Source organism: Hetaerina americana, unplaced genomic scaffold, assembly GCF_022747635.1.
Source record: "Hetaerina americana unplaced genomic scaffold, ioHetAmer1.1.p SCAF_5, whole genome shotgun sequence".
Classification (NCBI taxonomy): Eukaryota; Metazoa; Arthropoda; class Insecta; order Odonata; family Calopterygidae; genus Hetaerina; species Hetaerina americana.
The window spans coordinates 45,733,858-45,755,636 of NW_027287095.1; the positions used below are offsets into that span (position 1 = coordinate 45,733,858).

The following is a 21,779-nucleotide window of genomic DNA, read 5'->3' on the forward strand; positions in this document are numbered from 1 at the left end:
CTGCCCCCATGATCTCTCCGGTCTGAGGTATTGATTTCGTTGCCTTTTCGGCCACAAATAAACGATGATCACTGCTTAGCAAACGGCTAATATCATCCAGTTACTTGGAGAGGCAATGAAGAAATTGTTAAGTACATGTGGAAGGGTGGCCTCAAGGTTTTGAGATATCTAGGTCCTGAAACACATTCCAGCGGCATACTAATGTGAATTTGATGCCTGAGTTGCACCCCACCATGCTGGAGCAATTGAGCGCAAGTAATGGCAGTGCGGGTTATAAACAGCGACCCCTAATTGAAAAGATACTTGAACCGTTAGGAGAACGCTAGCTGCTGACGAAAGGGGGGAGAAAAATATGCAACGGTGGGAGAGAAAATATGTACCTTCTTCGGCGCTTACGAAAAAACCGTATGCCTATAAGAAATAAACCCCACGTGCAGTGTGGACATAGTGCCAGCGCCTGATCGAAGGAAGCTACATCCGCGGCGAAAGGGAGCAAATTAAGGTGGTGGTCTCGTAAATCATTGACCATCTCCGGGGAAGTGCCACGGGAAGCGAGAAGGAACATATGTCTCGAAGATGCCAATATGCAAATTGATCCTGGCTGTGGCAACCTCCATCGGGGAGGGGATACCACGCGGGAATCGAAAGAGGGACTTTTAGCGAGGGAGAGAGCGTTATGTAGGTCCCCTTTCGTGGAGAAAAGAGTGAGGTAAGAGGAAATAAAATAGGACGAGGGCGGCTAGGTGAGGCGGGAAGGAGGGAGAGGGGATGGTCAACGACCCGACCTCTAGCGGCAGCATCTCTTAACGAGCTCGCTCTTCTAACACGCTCGGCGACGTTCGCTTGTTTTTGCCTCGCGGATGCTAATGTATAATACGATTCCGACACCGCAGCAAAGTGAGGTTGGGGAGACCAAAGATTGCTCGCCCTACGTGCCACCCTTAAAGGAATTGCACCGGCGAACGTATATGGGCAGGTGCACCGCCAGAGAAAACGCCGATTTCGATTTACAAAAGCTCTGTAATAGATAATGTATTACGCCTCATATTAACGCTTCCACGCATTTCTTGTGATATGACATAGAACTAGCACCCGAGAGAAAGCGGCTGGAAATTACTTATGAGTACAAATTATATGCTTAAGTTTCCAGCTGGTTTTATTACAAAGACATAGAATAATCCACCGATCGATGCAATTCCACTTATGTGTTAGGCTTAAGTGATTGAATAAAGAACAAGGCAACATAAACACGGGTAATATGTACGATGGCTACGCCGATATTCTCAGGAATATATTTTATATTCATTCCAGTGAACTCCAGGTGTTTCGGAAGGTCAAGAAAAAGATAAAAGAAATATATGAAGACAGGGTAATCGTGAAAAAATTACCGAACGAATTTTGGCGAAGGCTCGGGCCGTTTACTCATTATAAATAACATACTTACAAATGTTTTCTGGTAAACTCGGGTGACATACACCTCGAAATAGTAAAGCGGATGTTTACAGTAAACCTCAAATTATCATTGGTATTCCACTGTTTTGGACGGACACAGAAAAACGATACATTTCTTTCCTCTAACTTAATACAACCTGACATCTGACACCACAAAAAAAACCCTTTAATTCCGCGTACTTCCTTCCTACCTAAAAAATAATGGACAATACAATAATGACATAGATTGCTCAAATACTAAATCCAAAATAATGATTTTGCGATATTAAGTTGGCTAAAATGCGTGAATACAACCTCCGATTAATATCAAAGCTGTTAATAAGCCAGGGAGTAAGAAACATTAGGTACTCCATATTGCGGTAGCTCCAAAATAAAAACCATTCATATTCTCCAACTACTAATGATATGGAGGGTTCCATCAGTTGGGTAAGTCCTTCATGAAACGATAATCAACAATAAAAAGCAAAAGAATAGTGAAAAACAATAGCGAAATTTCCCAATCACGCTAATTAAATCCGCATTATCTCTGGCGAGGACTATAATGCCTCCGCTATTGGTCGATTAAAAATCTCTCACTTCGTCAGTATGAACGTGATCACACAGAAGATAAGAAAAAAAAGATTGATAGTCATTTAAAGATGGAGAGAAAGAGAAAATAATAAAAAATGAATAAGAACCTCTTGGCTCACCAGTGAGGCGGCATCCTCATCGCTTCGGTAGCTGTGGTCGCTGCTCACCTGGTGGGGATCGTCCGCTGACGACGATAGCGGACCCCCGCCGCCATGATGGTGGTGGTGCAGCACCAACGGGTCATTGGGGTCCAGGCCCCCGGCACCAGCGGAACCCGGGAGGAGGCGCAAACCGCCTCCGGCGCCAGCCCCTCCCCCGCCGCCCCCGAGGTAATCGGAGCGGCGGTGGTGGTGGTGGTTGGAGGATTCGTAAGGGAAAGCAGCAGCCGTGGCGGGGTGCATGTTTGCCTGAAAGGGAAGAGACACAGGTCAATGGACAGTTAAACAACAGCACTGGCAATGAAGGTACTCGTTTTTTAAGATGCTTTGGCAGCTGTAGTCTTGTTGCACTGCGATTTTAAGCCATGGATAAATCCATTATGCAACCACAAAAAATTCATGACCGAGGAGTGATTAGACTCCGCGGAATTCGGCCACGCTCGTTAATCACTTGGATAACAAGGCAGAAGGCAGTTAAAAATCTCTTCTTCTTCCGCACGATATGGGATTTGAAACACTAAGCAAACAAAAAACATTATTTTTCGTTTTTTTTTGGTTGAAATGAAATATTTTGATGCCTTCTTTCCAATGAGCTCAATAAACGCATTCATAAATGAAGGGGATTTGCCGTGGACTTTATCAATACTTAATTAAATAAGTAATCCCAGGCGATACTTTCAAAAGGGTTAATGCTCTTGGAGAGGAAGAAAGATTTTACAGGTGAGGAAAAGATACGATAAATATCTTTTATCTATGGTTGCTAATATTACATGAACAATTATTAGAACAAAAAGCATACAAAACTCCCAATGCATGTTGATTTCCGCAAATCCTCAGCAAAAATCACAATGAAACATTTTATTCAGCCTTCAGGACATTATAGAAGAAAACAGATAGAAGAAATATTTCTAATTGTATGACCCACTTATTTACATACAGGGAATCTTTAACGGAGATGTTAAATCTGTGGTGCATTACATTCAAAAAATCACAAAATATTTATCATACGGGGAGTCTTATTTTGCCTCCAACATTACAGGTATAACTCATCAAATATCGAGAATTTTGTTTGTGTGACGCAAAAAGTGGATCTCATTCAAATCTTTAAAAGCAACGATGTGCGCCCATGAGAATAAAAGAAAGTGAATTTATCCAAACCGGATGGCCATAAAACGAAGGAAATTCACGAGGTATCGGACGAAGGTAAATCCCAGCCGATATGTTGTTTTTTTAAAATATTTCTTGCAGCATTTCCCTCCGGCCGTCGCATCTCTGAACTCTTACATTAAGGGTTTTCCACCCATTCGAAAAGGGAGAAAAAAATATCCACGCGGGAAGGACGACACACACACATTCGTAAAGGGCGAGGCGATTGTGTAAGTTGGATGTGGGGCGGTAGTAGTCAAGGGAAGGGCTTGAAGAAGCGAAGGGGTGGTGGGAAGGCGTTTATGGGGGTGAGTATGATTGTAGTAGGGATGGAAGGGAATGGGGAGCGGCGCGGAAAACCTGGGTGGGATGGGTGAGGCATAGATACGTGGATGAGAGGGTGGAGTTTATTTTTTCCCTAAGAGCAGCTCAGAGATGGGAGCGTAGGTATTGTGGCTCGTGTGTGGAGTGGGGTTTGAGTAAATGGAAGGACGATGCAGGGGTATGTGCGGTGAAAAACCCAGAGATATGGGCGACTTCTTCCAAAGGAAAATAAGACATTCGCAATTTCGTCAGAAGGACCCCATCCCATGGCTCCGTGCCCTCACAATAACAATTTACTGCAACGAGAGCAAAACGGCTCTAATTCTTCAGTTTGGGGCTTTCGTAGGTTTTTAGTAGATATAAATCTACGATAATATCGCAAATTTCTCGATGACATCACGTTTCTTGAGATACGTTTTTTAAGCTCCCGAAGCAAAGTCGTTAGTTAGGTACAACCAATATATGTCAAATGTACTATATTTATGAAGTTTCTAGCTTATTTGTAATTTTTGCCTTTTCTTTTCCTAAAGTTTGCATTAGACTTCATTTAAATCATTATAACAAATCGTTTACCCGCAGAAATTGGCACTTGAGTACTTCATGTGCCATTGAAAAACTGCATTATTATTGGATGGCATTAGATCTTTTTTACCTTTCTTGGATGATACAAAGTAGTATAAAGACATGGTTGCCCCAGAGGGCCTTTGGAAGTTAATATTTCCGCCACCTCCTCCACAATACCTTTTTGAACGTCAGATGAACGCAAAAGGATTTAATGTTACGGGGGGGGGGAGGCTCAGAAAAGAGGTTTGTTTGTAGGAAAACCTAGAATGAGTCAGGGCACCTTTCCGCATCCCTTCTCTCCCCAGACTCCGTTCATCGCTCCTAGGGACGGGGTTGGAGTGGGGAGAAAGGGGGTGAGTGTGGAACACATCGCGCTGAGCGGGGCGTGCGGGAGGGTTGTGGGGCTCAAAAGCCAATAATGAAGCCGAGAAAGCATTGAAGATATGTTCGAACCCTCTTCCAACCTCTCATCTTCCCTCCCTACCCAGTCTGCTCACCCTCTCGAACTCCCGCCCCTTCCGACCGACTCTCATCTCTGCATTGAATTCACACACACTCAGAAGTACACATATTCCCCTTTCCCATATCCGGCACCCCAAACCTACGTCCTACCCCCTCCAGGGAACACCCCTCTTCTCTCACTTTTTGCTGCTCTTCTTTCCATCCATTCGCAAAGTAACTTGACCCCCTAATCCAAAATCCATCCCCGGCTACATCCCAAAAAATGTCTCCTCGAACACCGAACGCAAAATCTTGGGCCTCCCTATTTCAGTTTCATTGCGGACTTAATATTTAATCCCTTTGTCGCCTAACTTGATCTGAATCCCTATTGAAACTGCAGGGTATGACGGGAAGGAAGTGGCTAATAATATCTCTTCCTTTTTCTTCCGCGTAAAATGAATCATTTTACTACATAAGAAGCGTTTCATCCAAAGGATTAAAACGATTTCACTGTTGGAATAGCCTGTAAAGTGGGAGCCACGTTTTAAATAATATTCAAGCTTCGGGTTATTTTCTGTTTTTCCTTTTAAAAATTCATGAACCTCAGAATGAGTAGGAAAAATTCTAACGCTAAATGATTTTTTGACAGACATTGTTGGCATAAAAAGTATCGGGAAAAGTTTAGGAAAAATAGATTTATTTCAGATAATGCTAAAATTCTTCAAAATTTGTCTAAATAAACCCCTTGAGCGTCAACTAACTTTTACGAGCTGGTTTTCCCCGACTCGAAGGTACCCTGGTAGGCGGATTCTGGAAGGTCCTAAAGGATACGGGTGCCAGATTACTTGACGCCACTTGGTGGGTGCCATGGTGGTGTCCTTCGAGGAAGGATTTCACTTTTGGGATTAGGAAATAGTCTGCTGGTGTCGAGTCGGTATTGTGAGAGGGTTGGGGAATCGTCGCGTTACCATTTTTCGTCAGGTAGTCAGTTATCTTGGAGCCTTAAGCGCTCTAGACCTTCGGGACGAGTTGAGCGCATATCTTTCTCATCACCAAATTTTCAGTGATAATGGTGAGCACTGTCTTCTTATCAATGCCAATACGATCTGCGATCATGTTTATTCTTAACCGACGATCTCATTTCAGCACTTGTCAGGAAAAAATTGTTACCGATACTTTTTATACAAACCGTGTATAATATTAAATTGTAATAATGCTTTATTTTTGTCGAATATTTTATGTACCTTTCCATCCATGCACTAAATTATACAGACAAAATTACAGGCCCTTAATAATTAACTAATTCATCGTTATATTGTTCACTATTTTATAAAAAAATACCTGAAATTTATTTTTTAAATTGCATAGAATTCACCTAGAGACTATTTTCCCATTATAAGACGTGTCGCTATCATCGTAAGATGGATTGATGGAAGAAACATGATATCTCTTCTGTGCATCCTATCTTCAAGAAAACTTCGAAAGGAGAATTCCTTTTTTCAAAACATTACAGGCATTTCCGGAAGGCAGCATATACCCCTCTGCCCTCATATTTCGTTTCCGAATCACTTTCTCTTATCGCAACTCTTTCCAGCTCAGTCAACTGTTTCTCCATCTGCGTGAACAGAATTGAGAAAAATCGGTTTCCTGCCCGAGAGAGGAAAAGTGAATCAGGTATTTTACGAAAATAATGAGAATTTCTTGGATTTCAGGGCCAATAGAAAATGCCCCACGAAAATGGAAGGTAAGAAAAATGAACTCTATATGTAATATCTGACTTTAGAAAACGCTGATATTATTAGTAGCTCTCGACATGCAATAAAATTTATGGATAAAAGAACCTCTCCAAAAGGTACCAATGGTTAGGAAGAGAACCAGCGTAGAGGCTAAATGTGCTCGTGACGCATACATAGTCAGTTTGGTACCCTTCATTTAGAAGTTCACATTTAGTGTATATAGTTGAAAAAACATATTGTGCTAAAACCAAGTATATACTTAGTTTGATATAAGTGACGGAAAGATAGGTAAGATAGCAATACAGTAGGCAGCTAACTTATTATACCAAATTACTCAGAAAGCCGTAAAATAGCAGTTACTCATAACGAATATAAAAGTTAAGGGAAATTTTAACATTATAAAAATATCAGGCATTATCGCAATAGCGTTTACCTATCTATGTAAAAAAATGTTTAATATTCGAGAAAAAGGAACGGAAAGAATGTGCATAAAATGTGATATCAAACAAATATTAACTCATACATAATTGAGACAATACGAGATGAAAAATTCTAATCACATTTGAAAATAAAAAGATAAACATTTTAATCACAAACTAACTAATAATGATTGAATTAACACACATTTATAAAATTAAATTTCCATTAGTTCTGAGATTTGATTTGACAATTTTTCTTACCTATCGTGACCACTAAAATTGTTACTTTGACCTAATTTGGGGTAATTGACTTTGTTCTCTAGGACAAGTACTAAGCCAAAGGACTGGAGTTTGGATAGATATAATGTCAGCGTACTTTGTTTACGGTTGTGAATGAGTATGACGAGGGTGTAAACTTGACGAGGAAGAAGATAAAACAAAAGGCCGTAGGTATTTAGGAGAAAAGAAGTTTTGGTGAAAATTTCATGGGAGGTAGAATTAGAAAATTCCGACGTTTTGGACTGCTGAAGAATGGCATACAAAAAATAGAATGCGTTTCTCAACAGTTTTCATACTTGTCCAAAATCTAATCCTAATTGGTGCAATACCTATGCTAAGAATTTTCACGAGGACTAGAGATTCAATAAGAGAGAACCTAATATCCGGAGAAAATCTGCCGTTGAATGTATTGAGAAATGCAATTTATTTTATATACTAAATTTCATGGGTGAAAAGAAACAAAATGGATGACTGATGGTGGTACGTTTCGGTCAAAAAAAATTTTGTTGAAGCATTTTAAAATAAAATTGAACCGAGAAGGATTATCAAGGGTGCTAGAGTATTTTATGTACGATAAAACGTAAATTCCATCTACAGACAAACCTGTTGAAAATCAAACCCCTTTAATGCCTTCCAACATTGGTCAGAGCCAAAGATTTAAGATGCCAGAGAGGTTTCCCGGCGGCTGCATGCACGGGAGTTCAGTTGGTAGTGAGTTGGTTTGATAAGTAGGGTGGAAAAAGGAATGGGAGGTGAGAAGCTGTGTCAATGAGTAAGGTAAGGGGCAGATAGTGGGAGGCGAGAATGGGAGGGAGATGGGCATAAAGGAGTATGGACAGGGACGAGGGGAGGAATGCAACTGTTAGAGCATTTAACAGCCCCTCTTAACTAGGAGTAATTGATGTTTTCCCAGTGCTTGTTCCCAGCTGGGTAACTTGCCCCTCCCATCGGCTTAATTCAACCACATTTCCGCTCCGAGCGAGTCAGAACGTCTTGCACCTCGGCGGGCGGACTTTATGGGCAAGTTTTCGTAATTAAAGACGATGAGAATCACGGTATTTATGAAGGCCACGCTCATATGACGAGAGCATCTCTCCCCCGCTGCACTGGACACGACGTAAAGGCGCATCCTTTCGTCACTGTTTCGCTCGAGGGAAAGTATCTCAAAACAAGCTGCGAATACCCATTAAGCCGATTACGCTGAAAATTGGAATTTTCGCCATCTTCCGAGACGTAAGACTCTTGTACTTAGTTGAGCCATGGCCTTTGCTAATCACCTAATTAAGCAAATATGGTACAGGTTAATCAGGGTTATTTATATGGGCGCTTGTGGTGATGCATTCACGTTTGGTACCGACGCCACCGATTGGCGAAGGAAAACACAACACGCTGTAAAATGCCGCAACCAATGAATCTTCTATTACAACATCTTTAAACACATGAAGCTAATTAACGCTATAATTATTTTATAAAATACACCACTAGTGTTGAGTGAGTTTTCGCTTTATTCCAAGAAAGGATAGAGCTAACATTTCGAAGATGTTATCAACTCCAATGAGAGAAATACAAGAACCCACACAAGTAACCGACGTTGTGCAACTATTTTATTTTCAACGGCTATCAATTTTGCACTATTCGCTTAACAACTTGCAAAGAGTTCAACAGTTTCAAATGAAAATTGAAATAAGACACCCTTCAACAACTCACTGAATATTAAGTTTTAATTACAAAGCTCTCGTTGAGAAAATACATTTTTCATGAATCACGGACGAAATCTGACGATTTCATTTTCCCAACAACCAAAATTCTTGACGGGGAAGGAATAAAGCGGCCTCTGACACTAACAAAAAAGATCCTCCACTTTAAGTCGTTAGCTAATGAGGTAATCGATCCATTGGCATCGCAGCCGGTTCTTCAAAACAAATAGGCATAATTTGTCGATGATAAAAGAGTTGAAAGGAAGGAGGAAGTATCCGCCATAATGAGGATACTTTATATCGAGGGGGCGGTCGAGGAAGAAGAACGCAGCGCTCGTAGAAAACACTCATGAGGATACCCGTCTCACTCCCCGGCCACCCCTATGCCATCGCACCCATCTTGAGCGTCTCCTAGCGCCGCCACTCAAGCGCCACCTCGGCAGCCGGCCTCCCCCTACTCCATCTTCGCTTCCGTTACGCCCACGAACGACCGAAGAACAACCATGCCTTGAGCTCTTCCTTCGTATCTCACGTATCGCGGACACATCAACAGTTTCCGTGGAAGAACAATGCGGAAGATGTCACAAGCATGAGAATAGGGAGGCGGCGACAGAAGAGGATGAAAAAGTGAATAATTCCAAATACTACAACATACCATCGACTCAAAATTGGATGAAATGTCTACTACAGACTCCTAACTATTGTTAAGCCATTATTTTATTCCAAATTTCTAAGATGCGAAAAGAATAAGATAACTCGTTCAAATATAATTCAGTGGTCTTTAGAATAAAACACGTGGTATCATTTTCAACTCATAATCTGGGACAGAACACACCCCCTCTCTAAGTAGCCAGAATCATTTTCGGGGCACTCTATAATACTTATCCCCACACTAGGAAACTTTACAAAACTTACTGAATCGGTCAATATCTAAATTCATAAACCAAAATCCCAACATCCCGGGGTATTAAAATTAACAAAAACGAATAGTTATTGGCACCTTCTAGTATTGGTACTGGATATATTAATCGTCGGATTTCTTTATTACGTCTAGAAAAATCTGGAGTGAATGAGGAAACTGAAATAACTAACATTTCTCCGCAACGGGGAACTGACCTTAGCCCTTTACGATAGAAAATCTAGAGAGCTACCGTGCTAATCCTCTCTTACGTGTAGAGAGAGAAGAGAGAGATAAGGGGATTATAAGAACAAGATTTATCTCTAAGAGCGAACCAGCAACCTCCATTCGATGGGTGCTAGAGATGGAAGCGACCGAGAGAGAGGGCGGAGGAGGAAGATGGGGAGACGGCGGTAAGTGGGAGGGAGGAAAAGGGGGTGATGTACATGCGTCCAGGGGTTCATGCAACCGTCACCACCTACCCCCTACCCCCACGCCTCCTCCTATCTAAGAACAGAATCGGTAAGAAGACAAGCGGCCGGAGCATCCTCTCATCTTTTCCCTCACTTGCCCCGTCTCACTCTTTTTCCTTCGGCTCCTTACGCACCCACACCTGCCAAGCCGCTTCACAAAACCAAACGGTCAATGCATCAAGTGGTTCCCTCTTCAATCGCTGAAAAAACGCTCAAAGAAATATCGATACACAGGGATGTGAGTGGACTTATAAAGGAATAGGAAAACATCAGAGGCCGTAAAATACGTCTCACTCCAACAGTGCCTCACCAGATCCTTTCCTTCATTGTTTTCCCCCACTCTTTCTCTCTCTCTCTCTCTCTCTCTCAAGATCGTTATTTTCCGACTCCCGCTTACTTTTCCTTCGTTGCCCTTCGGTGAAACTTTCCATTCTATTCTGACTCCCATCATTCATGCTCTTCATTTCTTTTCCTGGACTGCTTCGATTTTCCTCCTCACTAAATTTATTTTAACGTTGACACCATTCATCCATTCGAGACATTAGGGTATTTAAAATGTATTTACAATTAGACTACGGTGCGCAGGTATTTTAAAATGATGAATGTTTCATTTCGAAATATTTCTTTCAACGCCATTAAATAGTGACTCAAAATCAACCAATGCCTCCATTGCGAGTCTTTCTTGCTGAATAACTGTCCTGTTTTTCTTTCCTTAAATGTTTCTCTATATTCTTCCTCGTCACCAGGCAGGCTATGGTAGAGCGAATACGTTTAAATACAGTAAACCCATTTCCGTTTCTTTTCAACATTCCCAGCCATTTCCTAAAAGCGATAAATCATTTTTAATCTCATACGCCCAATAGCCTGATGAAAAGAGTGCTTTATCTAAGCATTGGAAATGAAGCGATTTACATTTTAATCTTTCCTGTGCTTGTATCTTCTCTTGTTTCAATTCTCTCTCTTGGTCGGAGACTAAAGATCTTTGCCATAATTTCTTCATTTCCGCACACCTTGTTTCTCATTTGAACCACTTCCGACCCAGGGGTTTTCAGCCTTTTGCGACCCCTAAGGCGTACGCCAGATATTTCTTCTACAGTCTTTGGGCGCAATTTTCATTGCTTCTGAGGGATTGATGGGTTATATATGCATAAACACACCGGCGGCCAATTAGCGAGGTATCCGAGAGGAATTCTGCCACCCTTGTGAAGCAAAAATTACCAGCGTTGCTGCCTCCGGGTAATCGGAAAACCGGAAGACGCAAAGGGACAGCGTCACGCCTCGGCTTTGATTTCCGTGTCTTCATTTGTGCTCCTATCGCATCCACCCATATGGTGCTAGGCGATAAATGAAGGGGTATATTATAAACCTTTCATGCATATGTGGACAGGAAGATTTTTCGTTTCTAATGTGTATGGCGATTACTGAATCGAGATTAATAACTTGGCCAATCACGATTCTTTACGAAATGAATTACGAGGAAAACATATGAGAAAATATCAATATAAAAAAACAAGAAAACATATTTCCTAGATGCTTTCCCCAAAAACTAAATATGAGACTCCCAAATAATCAGGTACAATTAGAGCTTTGTAGTTAAGTTACGGGCATTTCATATTGATGGTATTAGAATAAAATTTTGATGGACAAATGATGAGGCACAAGGATGATGTTTTGTCTTTGACCTTCGGGTTGATTACAGTGTTTATGGTTTATATATATATATATATATATATATATATATATATATATATATATATATATATATATATATATATATATATATATATATACACACACACACATATATATATATATATATATATATATATATATATATATATATATACGTACATACACACATATATACAATGACACATTCATTGTGACAAATATGGAGGATAACTTTTAATTTTAATATCAAGAAAAATATTGAAAATAAAAATATCTGAGAGTTATGGTCGAATGGAAACGAATACGGACGGCTTTTGAGTGGGGATCTAACTTTAGATAAGGTGATGACAGAGAATTTGGAGAGGAGTGTTAAAGATATTGGTGAACGTATTTTTATTTCGATTACTGCGTGGGATTGAAGTGATAACGGCAAATAAGGTGTCGGGTAAAGGATGAAGAGGAGCAGTCAGAGAAGGGCGTGGTCACGGGTGCTGCGAAATAACGGTCGGGTGTGACATGGGGTGGTGAGGTACGGAGGGTGTTTTGGTGCGTGGGGCTGATACTGAGGGCTTGGAGGCGTGGCAAAAAAAGAATAGTATGAGCTGAAAAAAATTCGAAGTCTCGTACCTCTTTTCAAAACGCAGTTCACCAAAACATATCAGGCATAGTTTAATCGAAAAATATATGGTATGAATAACGACTTTGAGAGATTTCGGATCAAGCTTACTTAAACTTTGTCCCAATAGTTGTTATTACGAACGAATGAAAAAACCAGTGCACGCTCTTCACTTCCTTCAAAGCATTCCTTAACTGAAATACAATCCAATAGTATACAATTCCTTTCTGCTTCTACGTATAAGTCATATTTCCTTATGAATGTCCGTTGATAATTTTTGCTACGTGGTCTTGAACGTCTAAAGACCGAAGGATTCCATTCCAAATTTTCAAAACATTTCACCTAAGCATGCACAGGAAAAACCACAGGAGAAAGGGCTACTGTAATAAAACCCCTTTGCACAACAACTAGTCCTAAATGGCATGCCTTGTCACAGAATCTTATCAATTCCCTCCTACAAGATTTTTTTTTAAGAGTTGAACTCTTAGACGCCGAGATAGCTCCTCGACCAAAGCATTTTTATTTTTATAATTGATAATTCCTAAATATTATGGTGAACATAGTCCTATTTTTTACCTATAGTTATTATAACCGCCCAATATTTTGTTAATAGGAAGTGCTCTACAATGTAACATGATGGCAAGGGCTATGCAATATATCATTAAAAACATTTTATCAAAACGATCTTTTAATAAATAAAACTTGGTGGAACCGAATCACCAGTTGAGCTTCATGTCCCAGTTTGAAGGTTTATTTTGTAATATTAAACTTGGGCCATCCTTAAAAATATAAACCAAACTTAAATATACCTCTCGTGTTTCACATAAAACTGTGACATTGACTTTACCTTCAAATGGAAGGCGAAAACCACGGTACATCCAGAAACAATTACCCATTAAGAAAAATGAAGCCAACCAAGATGCTGGATTTGAATCACATACTCGCACCTATCAACTAATGGATCGTGGGAAGGAAGCATGAAGGAATGATATTATAAAATATATGTGTGGTCTGGATTTGGGTGCGCAGTAATGCGGAAAGGCAATGAGGCTGGGAGGTCGGGACTTTTTTTTCGACAGGACGGCGTGAGAAATAGAGCAGCCGCGGAATTCCGAAAAGGTCTATTTCCTTACTCGCTCCACGCTTCTGCACCTGAAGACTCATCGCGATCCTAATTTTTCTTTCCCTTCAGCACTACCCACAACAATAATAGCTCGAGGGCACTGCAATATTCTATATTTCAACACTTGTTTACGATTCATTCCTCGTCCTTTACAGTCACCTTCACGCCAGGAGTACTCTCACAAATCCATAAGGCCTATATTAAATCCCAGCGAAAAGGATACATATACGTATTTTGAATTCATTTCAACGGAAATCCAATATTCCGAATTTCAAATGTTTAAGCAGTCACAATACAAGGTTAACCCAGCTCTTATAGAATTAAGTATTTTTCAATTTAAAAATTCGTAATTTTTAACGCTCATTTAACTTAGTATATCAATTCATGCGGAGGTAAGTATATTTCATGAGTAACATTTGGACGAATATTATGAACATCAATATTTTTATAGACCAGTCTTTGATAGAAGAAAAGCGGCTCTTGTCCGACTCGAACTTGGCCGACCTCTTATTGGCGAGGTTTTGGTAAAGATTAAATTTTTTGCACATGAAACATACGAGGGTCATCCGGAAAGTAGTACCCGTTCGTGAAATAAAGACACAAAAGTATATATTAACAAACATAAAAAATTTTATTTGAAAGAGGATACTTTAAACTACTTCTCAACATAATCTCCAAGCAAATTAAGGCATTTGTCATAACGTGTGACAAGTTTCTGTATTCCTGCTGCATAGTCCTTCGCCGCCAGCTCATTGAGATACGCGAGGGACCCATCTTGCACAAATTTTTGCATAATGCAGATGGTGTTTAACAATTTCATGAACAATTGTTCGAGAAACATTGGGAAAATGCTCACAGATGTCATCAATTGTGACGCGCCGATCGTTCCTCACGAATTCGTCAACTGAGCTCACCAGTTGGTCTGTAATGACAGACGGTCTCTCCGAACGCTCATCGTCGTGTGTGTTCCCCCTCCCCATGTTGAAGTTGCGACACCACCGCCGAACAGACGACTCGTCCATTACATTGTCTCCATACACCTCCTTTAATTGGCGATGAATATCACATGGGCGAACGTTTCTTGCATTGAGGAATTTAATCACTGCCCTCACTTCACAACTGGCGGCGTTCTCAATTTTTTTAAACATTGTAAACAATCACAGAAACAACACAGGCAATGCTAGCGTCACGCAACTTGGCTCAGAGAAGGCAGACAAGCCACTGAAGCTATCTGACCTCGTCCAGCGGCTACTCGCGTCGTCAGCACTTCATGCGGCACGAACGGGTACTACTTTCCGGATGACCCTCGTATTTGCACATAAGATGCCCACCAGCGCAACAAATGTAAAAGGATTTTATTATGAAAGTAATACTCACATGATCAATTGGTTTTTTAGATCCAAAACATCTAATGAACCCTTTTGGATAATAGTTGGGGACTATGTAGTCCTATTCAACACTAAAACGGCAAGAACGGTGGCTGGCATTAAAAAGAAGGAATGCATAATTACTATTTCTTCAGAGTTATTAGGTGTCAACTAACATTTAAATTAAATCTGCATAATTTAAATATACCTGACTCAAATCAAAGTAATCAGGAAATGAAATTATATTTTACACATGCACTTTTTTCGATATCTCGTTAAATCAATATCTGGAACAATACACTGTGGTGGAACAATATTTATTAACTTTAGTACCTCATATAGTAGACATGATAACACTTTATGAGAAACCCTTGCTAATTATATATTATTTTCTGAGTAAAGTTTGACGTTCGTACATGGACCTTAGCTATCAATACCCATCGCAACTAGATCATCTCCATGTATAAACATTAGGCTGTAGTTTAACGCTCTTGATGCAATTATCCTAGGTACGGTATGTACTACCGAATACCAATCTTATGTAAAAAAATAATGTAATGTATTATAATTAAATTTGTGATTTGCGTAGTTTATAATTTGTAAGGCAAAATAAATTGTTGGAACTTCTATTAAATATATCCGCTCATCAAACACCAATCAGAGTAAGTGGTCGTGGGGAAAGCTGAAGATATATTTTCACCTACGTTTGTGAAGTCTCAATATCTCCCACTAGATTCAAGTAAAATATCTTTGAATAGATTCATATTTGCATTACTCCCCTTAAAACTTCAAATTTAATTAGAAGTAAAATTGGGATTTCCATTCCCTCATTTTGTTTCTTCTTTACACCAAATAATTCGTACCTCTTCGCCGCCTATTGCCAAACTGTCGCACGGTTTTCGTTTTTAAAGTAGTATGCATGCTTAAAATAGTTCCTTTCTAATCTCATCTGGAAGAACTCGTCAATCTTTGCGAGTTATGCCCATTGACAGTGTGAGTGTATTCACAACCCTTTTTTCTCCTGAGTAAGTATTTACACCGATGCTAGAGTTAAAATAGCCATCTGTTTGGGGGTAAACCGAATTCCAGGAGTTCAAAAGTGCTCTGTCAAATACATCAAGGGTTATTGATATAAAATGAAGCATATAACATACAATATTTGAGCAAAATAACGAAAAAGGTGATCTTTATTTTTTCGAGTTTCTTCGAGCTTAATAAGAGTACGGTCAAAACATTTTTCATACTTTAACTTTCGGGATCTAATTAAATATTCATAGTGAGTAGTTCCTAATTAAAGAAGTGCCTACCCTTGCAGATTGAATGCGCAATTGTTTTAATCTTCCATTCCGCGAACCTTTACAGCCCCCATCATCATCACCTTACCCCAAGGCGTCTTGGCGTGGTCACCGCGGATGCTCTCTCTCTCCCCCCCCCCCACCGTCCCTTGCTCCGTCTTGGCCCCCATTAAACGACATCCCGTCCTCCGCCCAACACACGCATACCCATCCCCCGCCCTCCCGCGGAGCGGGGTCGCTCCACACCCATCACCTCCCCACAGCATCCAGATCCTCACTAAACGGACTAAAGAGGCAGCCGTGTATCCCAGTCCGGGGCGCCTTCTTTTGCATTCCGCCAGAGCCGCCCATCTTCTCCCTCCCGGGAAACCTCCCCGACCCCGCCCACGAATGTTTCACTCCCCCTTACACCTCTCATTCGACCCACCCCCTCCCCACCTCTCCTCAGCCAACCAGGCATTTTATGACCACCTTATAGAACTAGCTCGCCGGAGCGCCTTCCTTCTACTTGGACGTCTTTCCCATCATTCCCTGCTTGCATCCCCGAGTTTCTCCGCGGACATACACCCCGATTCCCGCAGTTACCGACTCCGCGAACGCTTTTTCCTCTATCCTCAACCATCCCGTGACTCTTTCACATCTTTCGCCGGTTTTATGAACAGCTCGACTCACACGAAATAATTTTTATTCCCAAAGGTGAGACATTATTTCTGAATTCAATCAGCTTCTGTAAACTGTAAAATTAACGAGAATCGATCGTGACTTCAGAAAAAGGAATAAATAATGAATGAATGGGCTCTTATGAGATTTTTTCAAGACAGAATACTGCGTTATTGCGGAATATGTACGTTATAACCAATACGTAATAAAATAATATATTTTTAATAGACTAACTGAAATGATTAAAAATGCGTTTATACTAAACTAAGTACAACAACTGATAGAAACGCTGTCAAAAATATCTACCATGTAAATATTTTTTATTACCTCTATCGAACTCGATGATTACGCCAACACATAAATGGTATTGACCAAATATTATAATAACTAGAATCTTTAGTTTTGTGTGTAAAAATCAATATTTAATAAGGATATTGTTCTGCATTAACTCGTTGATTTTTGATGCCAAAAAATTACCCGAGGAATAACTTCATTTCGGAACTTTCAATCTTACAATTATATCACTTCCTCATTAAAATACACTATTACGAATCTCTTGTGTGTATAATAAAGGTCAAGTATCGAAGATACACAAAAGTATATTAAGTAAAGTCAAATTAAAACAAATGGGAAAACTTAATATAGAGCACACATAAGATTAGATATTGTATTTACACAAATTTATGGATATCACCTTTGAAATTGCTATACATCCCTGAAAAATTTTCACATGGCAGCAACTCACTTTTATTTCCGAAAAATAAACTCATGATTAACTTGGAAACTAAGAACGTGAGCGCCAGGTGTAGGAAGACGTTTTTATACTCATTCAGGTTAACACTCGGGTTAACATTTAGTCAAATGAGACAAGAGTCTCACTTGAATAAAATTCATTTCCCGGCACAATGTTTAAGTGCTTTTGAGTATATACATGTGTCTCCTTTTAGGATTCCTATCGTATATTTACGCAAAGCATAATGGGGAATTTATTAATTTTTGCCAATTTTAGAAGACCATGATGGGTCAATGTTACTGCAAGCTGTTTAAGTCTGATTATCAGTATCGGCTAAAAGTCACCAATGAAAAAAGCTAACAGAAAAAGCAATTTCTACCCTCCCTTTCACAAAAGCTAACTACAGACAGATTGTATGTTTTTACACCAAATTCCATTCGGTATTTAATAAAGCTAATAATTATAAGCAAGCAACAAGCATCAAGCCTTTCCCATCATACACTTCCCACTGACACAAATCACACCGGGTTGTCAACTGCTAGCCTCACTGTTAATAAATGCTTGGCGAGTGTTTTAGCTCTCGGTTGCTCTAAGACAGTCTAGAGCTAAAACCTCCCACTCCATTTTACTTCATGGGTTCGCGAGACCGCTTCCTTATAATTGGCTGTTAGGCCTAACATAATCTTTCTGTCGAAATAAAGATTAGCGGGAGAAGTGAAGTGTCCTTCTGTTAAATGAAAAATAATATAAAAATTAAAGCAGCATATCATTCTTCCCAAATTAATGTTTTAAATATATTGATTTTTTATGAATTTAAATGGTTAATTTAATACGATGAAAATATAAGAAATCATGTAGAATAACATTGAAAGCTACAGAATAAGAGAAAATATATCTTGCCACGGTGGAGAAGCTTATTTATATGGAAATGTTTTTTGACCTGACACATAGGCACACTGTTTCAGATAAACCCTTGATTACTTCCCGAGAGATCACTTTCTTATAATAAACTATGTTAATACCCTGTCAACATCTTCAAAAAATTCATAAAATATTTAAATATACGAGCATTCATTCGTAACTCGTAACATTGGTAATACATGGCATCATTTCAAGCCTCCAGCCGAAAAATGTCTTCTAGCGTTTTGCCTCCAAATGCATGGCGCTAAAGCACGCAGCAACAAATAAATGTGGACTCTATTCGTTGGAAACACGTTTTAATGGATTAAGATTAGATTAATTGGTAATTCAGAGAGCTAGTTGGACGAAATGGTGGCAACGAACGACTATTTATTCCTAGTTATTAGTGAGGAAATATTTACTCTTAAATCATTCACTTTAAAAACTCTCTCCCCCAACTTCAAAAGGGGAACGTTTGAGGTGATTTCCAAAAGAATTTGCGAATAGCTAGCTACTGATTAAATTTCAGTACGATTGACATCAAATGATACGGTACGGGTTAAGTGTCGAATCCAGAGCTTATCAGGGATGCATGATTCCCATGATTCATCTTTGATTACAAATCATTAACACGCAGAAAATTTGTTCTCCACAAATGGCAATTATTTAACTGAAACCTTATATGGATATTAAGTACCATTTGTAGGACCTAAAAGATTTATACTATCGCGAATATTAATGAACAGATATTCGCCTATTTCGGCATAGCCTAATAAAATGAAGGCTGATTCAAACTTTAGCGAAATAATTACCGATGGTTGACCATTATAATAACGGCGAAAAAGAATGTGATTAAAATGAGAAACATTCTTCATTCTTTAAATTGCTATAGACTTTATTTGAAAGACACAACCTGGATCTATCATTATATCCAGATTGGAAGATAGAAGTTTTTGATGGTCAATGACTCAACATAGCGATCATTTTATTAGCTTATTACCGTAATAAATGCTATATGTATTATTACATAGTTACTGTTTAGAGTTCAACGAGAAGATGGGAGTGTATAATAATGAACTGGAAAATTTCGTATTACCAAGCGACAAGCTTTGAAGTAATAATACTCATGTGCCTTACTTCAACTGTGACCCATTACCCGAGTACATGTACATAAAAGTAGACATAAAATATAAATTTCATATTGTAAATAAACTATTCATTACCGAAGTAAAAATATCAATCACATGAAATAATTGGAAAAGTGCCCTTGTGATTTTTAAAATGAGTAGCTCGTAGTGATTGCGAGTCCCGTTTCTTTCAATAATTATTATTTTAATTAGTTATGAATGAGATGAGGTGCTTTAATGGTATGGGTTGTTATTTAGGCGTGGGAGCAGTTTCAAAGAGGTCTAAAAAATACCGTAAAAAATTAGCTCTTAAAACATTTAAGTTATGTCTCGAGATTCTTTGAAAGTAAACATTTCGGCTATCTATCAAAGGGGAAACTACATAAAACTTTTAGAATCAGTTCTCATTTTGCGATGAGAAGGAAATGGAAACGAGATGTTTCGAAATAAATGTCAGCAGGTATAGGTCGTTTTATAAGGCAAAGAATCTTGAAATTTATGGACGCTGGTGAAGTTAAGAGATAAAACTGAATAAGAATGCCGCTGATAAAATATATCCCAGACCTTTGGTATCTAGAGATTTCCTCGTGAAAACTCTCTAGAGAAGACTTATTTGAGCATATAGAAACTTTACATTCTTATTTTTAATCCATTGGGCGTATTAAAGGAATAGACAACTGTTATTAGTAATACCGAAAGCTTAATCGAAGATAATCTCATCTAGAAATGTTCGTTCACAGTCAAATCACCATTTACAATCGATGTGACAGATTTTATTCACAGTGACTTTGAACAAATTAAGATCATTAAATTTTGACTTTTTACTAGTATTTATAGAGAAACCTCTAATCTACTTAGAGTAATGCGCAATAAAGGCATTTTTATGTGATTTGCGAAAATTATTTGAATAAAATAAATAATAAGATGATAATTATAATAAAAACACAAAACACTAAGTTGAAATTGAGGCAAATTTTTTATCAGATATGTACTAATTAACTCAACAATACTGGTTAACTGACACATTTTTAAGTTTATTGATATGAAGAATATTTTACAATGAATTGTAGTCTGCTGTATTTACGGCAGAATGATTTGGAAAGAGAGGTCAGAATAAAAGAACTTATATCGGGGATTTAACAAATATTAAATATGAATATGAAAAATTATACTCTTCATTAGGAGACTAACATGCCATTGAAGATTTATTAGGCCAGAATGTTGCCCTCAGATGTATATAACAACTTCCTTATGTGTAATGAAACATCCGGAAATGGAAAACTTGAACATATTGTAATCATTGATCTGTGACACTATATTGAAGAGGAGGACAAATTTAAAAGGACCGAAAAAGAATTTGATTACATCAAATTAGAGGAGAAGAACCTAACAAGAACATTCATATCAATAACCTTTATCGAGCCCACATTTGAGTGCAAGAGTCATCCATAGCAGCTGGGACACGAAGATTACCGAAACAAAATCCAATTTGGCTCTAGAAAAAGCACTGGCACGTAAGCATTAATTTTATTCAGCACAGTTCCCAAAGATGGGGTGAAGTGAGTTGATTATTTATGCATACATTAAGCTAAAGAAGTACCATATAATAAGTTAAACAGAATTTACCGACAGAACTTACTAAAGAAAATAAGAATAATAAAGAGAGAAGAATTATTTCAGAATATTTAAAGCAAGATTTTATAGTAAATTTATGGCCATACAATCAAAAAGTACGAAAATATTGAGCTTTTTTATCCATACTATTCAAGACCTCTCATGGAAGTTCAAAAGCTAAAGTTCAAGAAAATGGATTATCAGGGATTTAATGTACACGAAAATTTAGCGTGTATATTTCAGCTGGCTCATTTAGAAGATTTAATGAAGGTTTTCAACTCTATGATACATATACTACACCGTGCTTTGTACGGAATATAATAAAAAAGGTCATCTGGAGTGGATAAAACAATAAAAGTGTTGTCAGAAGAATAGGCAGAAAAGGCTGCTCTCTAAACGCAGACTTGGAAGTGAAGACATCATCCATCAAAATATATTCGTGAGACATTATTTTCTCTCGTATCAAGCACTAAGAAAACAGCAGAAAAGAGATGATTGGACTATATTTGGAAAAGC

At 38.8% G+C, this 21,779-nt stretch overlaps 1 protein-coding gene across 1 annotated transcript in view; it reads right to left on the reverse strand.

Annotated features, from left to right (window-relative positions):
* Positions 1–1,758: 1,758 nt before the first annotated feature.
* The window catches only part of LOC139693658 (protein hairless-like), a 73,285-nt gene continuing 53,264 nt past the window's right edge, over positions 1,759–21,779 (reverse strand). The window contains exons 3-4 of the mRNA XM_071591897.1: positions 2,142–2,429; positions 1,759–1,764 (exon numbers count right to left, since the gene is read on the reverse strand). Of these exons, the coding sequence (XP_071447998.1) occupies positions 1,759–1,764; positions 2,142–2,429 (294 nt within the window). The remainder of the gene's footprint in view (positions 1,765–2,141; positions 2,430–21,779) is intronic.